At 41.4% G+C, this 11,599-nt stretch overlaps 1 protein-coding gene across 9 annotated transcripts in view; it reads left to right on the forward strand.

The window, feature by feature from the left end:
* PRDM10 (PR/SET domain 10) overlaps positions 1-11,599 on the forward strand; it is a 42,644-nt gene that overhangs the window by 17,338 nt on the left and 13,707 nt on the right. For all 9 annotated transcript variants that reach the window (XM_063417622.1, XM_063417617.1, XM_063417623.1 and 6 more), the window contains 6 exons: positions 247-488; positions 1,583-1,786; positions 3,696-3,768; positions 4,410-4,527; positions 5,526-5,655; positions 7,994-8,218. In XM_063417622.1, the coding sequence (XP_063273692.1) occupies positions 247-488; positions 1,583-1,786; positions 3,696-3,768; positions 4,410-4,527; positions 5,526-5,655; positions 7,994-8,218 (992 nt within the window). The remainder of the gene's footprint in view (positions 1-246; positions 489-1,582; positions 1,787-3,695; positions 3,769-4,409; positions 4,528-5,525; positions 5,656-7,993; positions 8,219-11,599) is intronic.

An 11,599-nucleotide genomic window follows, 5' to 3' on the forward strand; every position in this document is an offset into this window, starting at 1 on the left:
AAATGTGAACTCTAATTGGGCTGCTTTACTGAAAAGATAAAATTCTGTCTTTAGTGAAGCCTCTGAGCTGCTTTGTTCTTATTTTGCTGGATACTGGCCTGTCTAGTATTTTAAAATGTAGACAGACTATTGGCGTAAGTGTTCCCACAGCTGAGCCAAACATGTTTAGAGAGAGATAAGGTTGTCTGTGAGTTGGTGTGTGAGTGTCTGCCTGAAAGTCGCATCCTCTCTGCCTTTGTGTTGCAGGGTGTGAAGAGTGTAATAACGCACATCCCTCAGTGTGTCCAAAACATGGACCTTTGCATCCCATCCCAAACCGGCCTGTGCTGACCAGGGCGAGGGCCAGCCTTCCCCTGGTGCTCTATATAGACAGGTTTTTGGGAGGTGTATTCTCCAAAAGGCGTATTCCAAAGCGTACACAGTTTGGGCCTGTGGAAGGACCCCTGGTCAGACAGACTGAGCTCAAAGACTGCTATATCCATTTGAAGGTAAGAGTGAGAAAAGGGGGAATCATTTTGTGCCTAAGCTTTGATTTTTCATTAATTTGTCACTCTACCTTGATTAATTCACTAGAGATGTTTTGTAACTTCCACCTCTGAATGTAACTAAGAAATACCCAGATTGCTTTGGCATCAAATCTGCTCTTTTAGTCAGGGTGACACACTAATCCTGGTGAATGTTCTGGCGTTATGGTCATAGGAGATATATACATATACATATATATATATATATCCTATGACCATAATGCCATACATATATATATATATATAGGGTACAAAACATGGAAGGCTGTGATTCACTCTCACATGAGCTGAAGCAACATCTGGACATAAAAACGGCGGCCCCTTCAGAGTACATTCTGCAGCCATTCTTTTGTGTCATGTTGTAAACTCGGTTCAAAATATTTTTCTTACTTTTCTGTTCATAAGATGTAGGGGATAGGAGATATTTTTATTCCCTTTCTTTTGCCAAGCAATGGGGTAAATTGGATTTGAGTGGCTTTTATCCATTTATTTACTGGTTTCACTATAAAAAATTGATCCTTTATGTGTTGGAGTTTAGATCCACAGTCTTAGGAGGGCCTAATGATGGGTGATGGTCAGTGTCTGACAAGCAAGTTGTGACATAGGCAGATTCAGCAACCAAGAGAAATTCAGCTAAGGAGGTGCTGCTTCCTGATTGAGGCAATGTTATGAGTCAAGAAATGAAAGGAAAAGTGTTAGAAACTTCTGACTGATGTTTCTGTAGCCTACTAAAGCTACAGCTTTAGCCTACTAAAACTATAGCTTTAGTGTGTCATTTGTTAGAGTCACATGCTCATACTGTCCCTGGCCCCTTTAATGAAGATTCTTGTCCTTGAAAGCCTTGGAAGGATCCATTGTGCCTCCCTCCTTAATCTTTACCTGCGGCTAAATATTTTTCTGCCTGTTTCTAGATCCATGTTAGTACAGAGAAAAAATTAGCTATGCTTTCATTGCTCCCCTAATGTAACAGTCGCATGGGTACAGTAGTTTTCTTAGTAACTCAGATTCTTTTGTGCTGCCAGGCAGTTACAGTCACATGTAATTGGATTTTGCTACAGGTTTCTCTTGATAAGGGTGACAGAAAAGACAGAGATTTGCAAGAGGACCTGTGGTTTGAACTTTCCAGTGAGGCTCTGTGTAACTGGATGATGTTTGTGCGTCCAGCTCAAAACCACCTGGAGCAGAACCTGGTGGCCTACCAGTACGGTCACCACATTTATTACACCACCATTAAAAATGTGGAGCCCAAGCAGGAACTCAAGGTATGGCATTGCTCGTGTGCCAGGATTCTCTTTTTCTACTGATTAAATAGTACCTTAAAAGTTCCTGCTTAATAAGTGCCAGAAACTATGGTTGTGAATACTTTTAGAGCTTTTTTCCCCTCTGATGGCCTGAATTGAATGTCACTGAAATCAGTAAGTAGTTAGTCTCCAACATAGGTATTTTAATGAGCTTTGGTTCATGAGGAAGTTTAAAATAAAAATATGTAAATTGTCTCTCCCTGTCATGCTTTACACAGCTGATACAATCTAATTTTTATTGCAGCAATCAATTTTTTTTTTTAAATTCTGGATGCCCTTTCCAGTTAGCCCTGTGTGTTCCTGACTTGTTTCCTGGTGCCTTAAGTGAATATGGTCTCTCCCTTTACCTGGCTTTCCTGGAGCTTTTGATACTTTGCATGTGAAAAATGATAAAGGATATTGTGACTTCTCTGTGCTTTGCCTTTTGTTCTCTCTAAAAATTTATTGATTACATTGAGCTCAAAGCAGCGTGGCTGGCTCAGATGGCCTTAATCTTCAACATTTTTGGGGGGATTGGGTGGGGGGGGCTAAAAAATTTTGATGTCAGGAAATTTTGTTCTTCAAATCTCTTCTTGCATGTAGATTTCAACAATTTGTTTGGGAAAACAATTGTTTAGTAAGTGCACTTACTAAATCAGGGCAAAAGCCTACTTCTACTGTTTAAGAGCAGGACTATCTGAAATCAGTGCTTAATTTTTTTTAAGCTGAATTACTAGAAATCTTACAAATCCATTTTATTAGGTGTATTCAAACAACATTTTCTCAACTGTCTTTAAAACAATTTGAAATCAGACTTTAAATCTGTACAGACCTCCATGTGGGAGCATCATTCTTCTTACTTTATGTTTTAGTAGTTCTTTTGGGATAAAATGGTTGGCTAATTGAAAGACTTGGTAACATGATTCCTTCCCCAAGTGGATGTAAGGCATTTATGCACATTTTGTCCAGAGATTGAAGTAGTTGAAGCTGGGAAGTTCTGATTTGCCTGCTAGGTGTGTAGTCCAGGAGCTCCAGGCTCTCATCTTTGCCCAGCTGGTGACATTCCTGCAGAGTAACAGACCTGCTGGAGAGTCCTTGAAATCCTACTCACCTCTGCCTGTGGCCCACTGCAAGTTCAAACTTGTTTGAGTTTCTCATGCTGAAAATCTGTTGATGCCTTCTTTGAGAAATCTCTCCTAAAATCCACTCTTTTTCATCAAACAGATGAAGAGATGGAAGAATTCTCAGCTAAATGTGAGCATCTGCTTTTAGGCTTTAATAAACTTTGTCTTCCTGCCTCTTGTGGTTGTCTTTGCTGAAGACTTGAATTCCTTGTATGACAAAAGTGGGTCTATCATGCTGGCAGCCTATCATGCTGGATGCCTAGCAGATCTTTGTTTTAGGAAGCAGGACCATATTGCTTCAATCCTTCAGAAGCATTTTAAATGAGTCTATGTGGATGGTGCTGCCTACTGGCTGTGTAAGGAGAGCAGGGAAGAAATGGGAAATCCCCCAAGTTAATAACATTTCCATTCCTCTTGGTACAAATATCAGTACTCTGCTGACATCTTTCCTTTACAGTCATGTAGCTGAGTTTGAAGAGATTAATCTTATTTCCTTTAGAGCTACTTGTTGCCATGTGCGAGATTAACATTCATGTTAGGAAGCTAGACCTTTAAATTAAATGGATGTACTTCTGAGCAAAGCTCTTTCATTCCTCACTGTGGGCACATTGATCTTACCGGTCTTTATTACTGAGGATGAAAGGAGCAATAAGAGTTAGTGGTTGAGGCAAGTGAAGTAAATGTATAGCTTAAAACCCATTTTCAAATAGATTTCCATTAGTTTTGGCTCCGCCTAAGTCTCCTGTTACCTTGTGCTCCTGCTGCAGGTGTGGTATGCTGCCTCCTACGCTGAGTTTGTGAACCAGAAGATCCATGACATAACTGAGGAGGAAAGGAAGGGTAACTTCGGATCTTCTGCTTTCAGTGTGGTAGTGGTTGCGAGTTGCACTCCATACTTTCAAGTATATGGCCTGTATAGTGTTCCCAAATTTCTGCAAGGTTGGGAAAAGCTAAACTAGATCTAGATTGTCTTATTGGAGCTTATTACCAATACTCTTCTCATGAGAATATTACCTTAATTTAAGCTGTTGCTTCAGTTTCTGGGAAGCTTTAGCTTCCAGACCTCCCTGGAAGAGGTCTGTTTCTGTACTCAGTGTCTACTGTGTGTCATAAACTGAGGTGTGACTCCTTTAGATTTAGAAATTTCCCTTGCTCTCCCTTCACTTATGCCAGAGGCATAGTCCTGTAGGTGCTCTTCCATACAAGGGTGAATTTCAGAATCCCCCTGAATTTCTAACAGTGTTGATATAGTCCATGAGAATTGTCCCCAGTGTTCTTTCTGTGTCTCTGTGATGAACTATGATCAGGGCACAGTGCAGAGAGCATAAAAGCAAAGACCAGTAGAGCAGGGCTGGGTATTCTGCAGCCTGTCTAACCTTTAGGGGAGAAATATGGCCTACAGAGAATAAAGAGGCTGGGGGCAAAAAAATTAGGTGTTTAAATGGTGATGAGTTAAATGGTGTTATTGACATTTCCAATAGTGCTCAGGGAGCAGGAAAAGAACTGGCCATGTTACGAGTGCAATCGGCGTTTCATGAGCTCGGAGCAGCTCCAGCAGCACCTCAACTCCCATGATGAGAAGCTGGACTTCTTCAGCAGGTACTGACAGCCTTAGCTTCACTTGTGGATCACTGTGGTGCTTCCCCAAACATGCAGAAAGGAGGGGCTTTGTGCTGTAGATCTTAGTGACCAACTCAGGAGAGATCAACTCAGCACCAGAAGGAAAAATCATGGCAGTAGGAGGCTGACTGGTATAAGAGACTCTGTGAAAGAAGTAGCTTGAGAGAAATAAATACTCTGTTGAAACTGGTGAGGTTTGTTTGTTTTTTCTGTTGGTGGGTTTTTTTGGTTTTTTTTTTTGAGAAAGACTTTATTTAGAAATTAATTAGACTTAATTAGACTTAATTAGAAAGACTTATAATGTTTCAGTATCACAGTATTGAAATAATACATTTCTCAGAGATATAGAAGTATGGAGCTTGGAAAACAAGGCTTCTAGTGCCTCACTGGCCTGGCAACATAGTTTATCGTGGCCTATTAAAAACTGAACCTACAAACACCTGTCACAGAGCAGAAGACATTGATGCCTTCTTTCTCCTGAAATGCAGCAAGTGACTCTGTCTTGTTTTGCGTTTTTGACGCAAAATTGTTCCCTTCTGTTTAGTGCCTGACATAAACAGCTGAGTGCTTTTTGGGGAGGGATATTATGGCTTCAGATTTTATATGGGTTTCCTTGTGCACTTGTTTCCAGCACACCATAAACTGGGGTGTTAGAAGTGAGAGGCTTGCCATGGCAGAGGGCTGGATGGAAGCAAGCAGTCCTCTTGGTCTCTTGATTGCTGATAGAAATTTTAATGTGTTCTGAACCTTGGTTTCTCATAAAGCACAAAATAAATAGATACCACCCAGAAACCCATTGTTTTTGCTACCGGAATTTCTTCAGTTTTTATTACTTACTACATTTTATTATTTACTGCACCATTGTTGCTGAGTTGAATGGGTGAATATGGATGCTGAGAAAAAAAAGCATAAAATCAGTGGAGAATCCAAATTCATCTTTTTTTGTAACTAACCTGGAGTACTCTTGTATTCTGCAGAGCCAGAGGACGAGGTCGTGGGCGAGGAAAGAGGAGATTTGGACCAGGCAGACGCCCTGGGCGCCCTCCCAAATTCATGCGCATGGAAGTAACCAGTGAAAATGGTGAAAAGTGTGAAGAAGGGACACAGGTATATTTTTAGAGATGAAGGGAAAAAATAGCACATGGAATCTAAACTCTTGACTAAAAGAATCTGGAGCATCAGTGCAAACTGAGGGTGTGCTTTGGACTTACACATGAGTAATTCTTGGTTTCTAGCTGGAATTCTCTGCCAGGAGAGCACACCCCTTCCCTTCTATAAAACCTGTAAAATCACTTGGATTTCTGCAGGAAGTTTCACTCCAAAGCACTAAGAAGTGAGGTGACTTATTGTGGCAGTTTAGCAGCCTCACAGAAGTAATTTAGACAGTAAAACGATTAGGAATTCAGGCTTCTACTTGTCCTTTCTGGAATGTGAGATCAGCCTGCTCTTACAACTGTTGCTGGTGGAATTAAATCAGTTTGAGATATGATTCTCTGTGATGTTTTAATATTAACAGAAGGGCCTCCTGTAGGCAGGCTTAATGCAAAATGTTCTTTTGCTTGTAGCTGTTGGTAATATTCTGCAGGGATGTAATATGATGCATTTAAGTAAAATGCTAAATTCTCTGATGCTTAGGTTACCACTAAGTCCTTTTATGAGCAGTGACAGGAGGGATCAGTGCTCTGTTTTATGACTTAGCTGAAAGCTGATATCTGGAGTGGTAATTTTCCTCTGGCATCTCACTGGGTCATGGCTCTGTGCTGACTCAGAGGGAGGAATGTATACTCTGCCTGTGAATTCTTGCTGCAATGCCCTAAATGCTGCATTAGGTGCAGGCAGTTGTGAGCTCGCTCTCTCTACAGGCTGACATGACAGCATCATTTAGACAAACAAACCTAATGCTCGTCCCAAAGCTTTCACTCTGGGGAGATGGTGCTTGCTGGGTGCAGTCCAGTGTGTGAGTGGCCTCCGGACTGGAGATGGGTTGTGTCCTGCCAGCTTGGAGCATGGCCCAGGGCTGGCTCACATGTGTCTGTGCAGTAGGACAGGGTCTGGGGGTCTGCTCACCGCACTAAAGCTGGGCATGAGTTCTGACTGAGAACTGCAGAGTCAGGATGCTGAAAGCACAGCTGAGTGTCAGCAAGGTAGAAACTTGCCACCCAGACCTGGGCTGGACACTGAGGTGGTGTATTGTTTATTAAGGGTCTCTTTCTGGTAAGCACTTATGGTCTGTAAGGGCCTCATTCCTTGGTTTTCTTCTCACACACTCAGTTTTGTGTTCTGATAGTACCAGACATCAGCTGACATAATTAAAGATTAATTCTGGTGCTCTGTTTCCTAACTTGTGCTTTTAAGTTTCTTCAGTTGCATTATGTCATGTCAAATAAGGATCTAAGTGTGTTTTTTCATGTAACAAAAGATGATTCTATTCCAGAAGAGTTATTGGAACTTACAGGGAGAGAATGTAGATTTTTGCATTTGCTCACATCACCTCCTTTTTATGCTAATACAAAAGGGGAGGAAGAACAGCTGTGTGTGACATACGGAAGTGATGTGCACAGAGCTGGAAACTGGGTAAAAAAACCACATAGTGCCCAGTGTGATCACCTCGTTTGTCACTCTCCAGTTCAGTACTCCACATAGTTTATTAGAAAGAAGACACTGCAAAATGACACACAATGTTTCAAAGCGACAACAGTTTCCACGAGACAGAAATTCTTTCCTGGGTCTGCACTATTCACTTTGGTTAAAGCAGAAATAGTCCTGAATGCAGAAGAGCCTTCTTGGCTATTAATAGCTGATAATGCTCATTGTCTGTGGCTGGTCAGACAAAGGAGGTGGCCCATGGAGAATTACCCACCTGCAGCACTGCCCCCCTGGGTGATGCTGCTGTAGGTGAAGGTGATGTGTCACACCCAACATGCGAAATGACAACACAGAGGCAGGAGGTCTGCAGTGCAAGAGCTGCTCCCCCCAAAAGAGAGTGAGCCTGTTTATTTCTTTAATTTTTATACATTCATGGGTCTGGTTGTGGATTGGCTGCTGGGGTACTACCCCTTCACCCCACTGGCCAGACCAGCTGTCAATCAACATTATTTTTAGGCTAGAAATACGTAAACAAGAAGGCTTGTTTATATTCCAGGGCGTGAGAAACTAAAAAACTGACTCCTAATATTGTGCAGAAACTAAAAAAACCTGACTCCATCTTATGAACAAAACAGAAAGCTTTAGAAAAACTCAGAAAAAACAGAGTGACAGTGATGTGCTGTAAGTAGTAGTGGACACAGTAGTAGCACTGTAGGAGTTAGTGCAGACACTACACTACACTGTTTTGTTTATAGCTTGTGATTAAATATGTACAAATCTTGTTGTATGCTGAGTATTATCAAAGTGTTTTTCAGTGGGTGGGGGGAATAATCACTGGTTGTATGATTTGCGATTTCAGGACTTGCTGCATTTTTCCAGCAAGGGGCAGTTTGATGAGGCCAGACAAGCCCCACTGAATGGGCTGGAGCAGCAGGAACAGACTCCGGTGCCACCAGAGCCGCAGGCAGCACTGCAGCAGCAGGACAACCACGTGCTCCACGTACAGCCACAGCATGAGGGTAGCACGGTGCCCACGCAGAGCACCATGACGGCAGATGACATGAGGCGAGCAAAGCGCATCAGGGTAAGCACAGAGGATGGAGGTTCACATCCACTGTAACCCAGGGAAGGCTAGGCCTGCCTGCCAGGGCCAGCTGATCCTCCTTTCACTGTTGTATCCATTTCCAAATCCCAAATAAAGCATCTCATTCCTAGCAGTTTTCTTTGCGCTGAGAGGAAGACAAATCTCTCATGAAGGACCAGTATCTCATAGGTGCTAGTGAGAACTGGTCAGGAGCTGGAGCTGATTGAATTCCATCACAGTAATTCTTGCTTGGAAACACAGTCCATCCAAGCTGGCAAGCAGCAGTGCTTCAAACAGCTGGCAGAATTGTGGTGCTGTGGCACAGACTAACAACTTCCTCACAGTACTGTGTCTCTCAGAACTCTCTTGCAAATAATTTAAAGAGGAACCACAACCTGAGTTTGGATGCATTTAGATGATGATGATACTTAGTGATAAAGTCCTTTTTTGAGGTACAAAACCCTGCCTTTGAGAGCAAAACCTGTGTTAAGAACAAACACTTCGAGCCTGAGCTCTGTGTCAACTGGCTGAGCTGCTTTTTCTCTACTATATGTGGGAAGGAAATTATTCAAGCAAATAATCCTTGAAGCTTTGCAGCTGGGTGATCAGTTTATTTAGCTTAAAATCTTTTTCTTCCATGTTAACTTTGGATTAAGGAAAGAAACAGCTGCAGTGGGGGTAAGTGTTCATTTTTAGGGAATGGGGAAGGATTAGAAAAGAGTTTAGTAACTATTCTGTATAGGAAGATATTGAGCCAAGTTTTGCTTGCAGTTTACAGCAATATATATGCAAGACCAATGGTGATGTTACCCCAAAAAATGCTGTGGAATATCTTGAAGGAAGAGTTTGGTTGGGGCACATTAAGACTGCACACTTTTTAACCATACAAAATGCTTGCAGTCTCTGAATGACAAGTTTCTATCAGTGATTTCATTTTCATATGTTAAAAGCTTGGGGGATTTTTACTGAAAGTATTGAAGGGTGTATAACAGAGAGAGATGCTGAAGTTTTGACAGAGCATGAATGTACTGTTTACAGTGTGCTAGTGTCCTCAGTAAGAAAAGAAAGTGTTGGCCACTTCCCTGAACGTTTGAACCCAAGATGTGAACTTAAGATCCTCTGAAATAATAAATGTAGGAAGAAAAGGACAAAAATTCTTAAGTTACTTCTTTGTCTTGACTTAGCTTTTGTACTCTGTAAATTCATCACAAATTGATGACAGCTCAGAGGAGTGCAGTAGTGGTTCAGTGACACATTTGTATCTCAAGTCTTCCAAACTTTCCCTGTATCTGGCAGCTTTTGTTGGGCAGAATCCTGGAGATGTTTCAAGCCAGGAGCACTGGCAGAATGGCAGATGGATGGTTTCACAGACCTTTCCATATTGCATCAGACTGTGAGCAATGAGCACTTGAGATAAGGCTAAACTGGCAAGCATCATTTTTTAAGCACTGAAAAATCACCCTCCGAACACTCACTTGACTCAGCTATTCACAGCACTTGCCTACAATAACATGCACTTCATACTAAACGCAAGCAAGCATTTTGGTTTTAGATATGTGGCACATTATTCATTTCCAAAGAACAGGTAGAAAGTCCTGACTCCTGCTTATGATTCTGAAACCTGCATAGCTCTAATTCTTCCTTATTAAATATATATAATTCCTTCTTTCCTTATACTTAAATAGTATTTAGTTTTCAAAACCAGTTGTTCTTTGTGAATTGCTTCAGCTTTTCTAAGGCTTAAGACAGTGGTGCTCGGAGACTGTTTTCATGCTAGCTAGAAGCACTGATCTGTCCTGCTCCAGAGGTCAAGTCCTGACAGGATCAGTTCATTTTTCAGCCTCTGCTTTAGAGCCTGTGGGGTTTCTTTGGAGATAGACCTAACTATGACAGTTGTGTCCCTAGTAGTGAAGAGAGATACATCCACCCTTCAAGAACTCTTGTAGAAAATTAGAGGAACATTGTGGTCCACAGCCAAAATGAGTGTTTGTTTTTAGTTCAGTTCTGGGCAGTATGTAGGATGTGTGCTAATGCCAGAAACAGGAGGGATAGGAATATGATTTGGAAAGCACAGTCACTTCCTTCATCATGAAAGAAATGCAACTGGTTGAGTAACAAGGAGCATAGCCAGTAAAATGAGGTTAGAAAAAGTCCCTTCTTAGCTTTTTTACTCTCCTTATCCCTAACCTGTTGTCATCCTGCCTTAATTATTCCCTTCTGCTGAAAGCATTCTGTTCTCACTGATTCTGCAGTGCACATTGCATCCTTGTTAATCAGGCCTAGGAAAATAGGGAAGGTCACAAAACACCTTCAAGATTATCTGTGTTTTTATCTTTGCCCCTCAACTCCCCTTGAGCAGTCGTAAACTACAGAGTTAACCTTGAAGATCTGTTTAGTGTTTCCTGAGACAGAAACCTCAAAGCAGTAAACTCTAGTTGGAAGAGCCCTTGTAGTGACCTGCAGAAGTCAAGGTTTCTGTTTTCTCAAGTCCATTGCATAACATAAGTATTTTTCTCTCTCTCAATGCTGCCTGCTCAGCTGGAGCTGCAGGTAGGTTTGGGTTTTTGTTTCATTGGGTTTTTGCTGTATCTAATCCAATGGTACGTATCAACACTGCCTTCCATGTTGTTTTGTCCAACTCCTGTTTAGTGTTTCCTGATTTACCCTGCACTATAAATTATCACATTCATTCTTCTTTAGGTTACCAATGTCCAGAACAAAGTGTTTGTTACCTGAATAACAATTTGCGTTCTTCTAGTTATTTTCACACTAGTTCTTTGTAGATTTAAGGTGGATTTCATAGGAGTAAATTGCTTGAATGAAGAGCCGTAATATCAGTCTTAAAGTTTTGGAGAATTTGTTTGCACAATTGTTTGTGCTGGATCTATACTACAAGTTAATGAGACAACAATTAATTCTTTTGTTCTGTTTTTACAGTTGATAGATGAGCCAGGCAAAAAGCAGGAAACCATTTAATCTTCTGTAGCCCTTGAGATAACAGGGCTATGTTGAATCTGGCCTGCTGTATTAGCAGTCAGCTCCCTGCTAAGGTACCAGTGATCAAAAATCAAATTAATACTGCAGTTAGGACTTGAAATACATCGTTTCACCTATGTTTTATTAGCATCTTCCTGTGGGGAAATTAATATCCTTTGGATTATAACCAGCACAGTAGTTTTTGCACAGCAGATGACCGTCTTTCCAATTCCCAGTGTGACTTACAGCAGACCCCTGTGTTTCCCATTGTCTTCACTTGTAAAATGGAGAATGGTGATGACAGCTCCTGGGAAGCCCTATTTGGAGCTCCTGTATTTAAGTGTTAATTTTTTTTTGGTAGCAAAACATCTGTTCTGTTCCTTCCTGGAATGACAGTCTAGGTTT

This window comes from Prinia subflava, chromosome 22 (genome assembly GCF_021018805.1).
Source record: "Prinia subflava isolate CZ2003 ecotype Zambia chromosome 22, Cam_Psub_1.2, whole genome shotgun sequence".
Classification (NCBI taxonomy): Eukaryota; Metazoa; Chordata; class Aves; order Passeriformes; family Cisticolidae; genus Prinia; species Prinia subflava.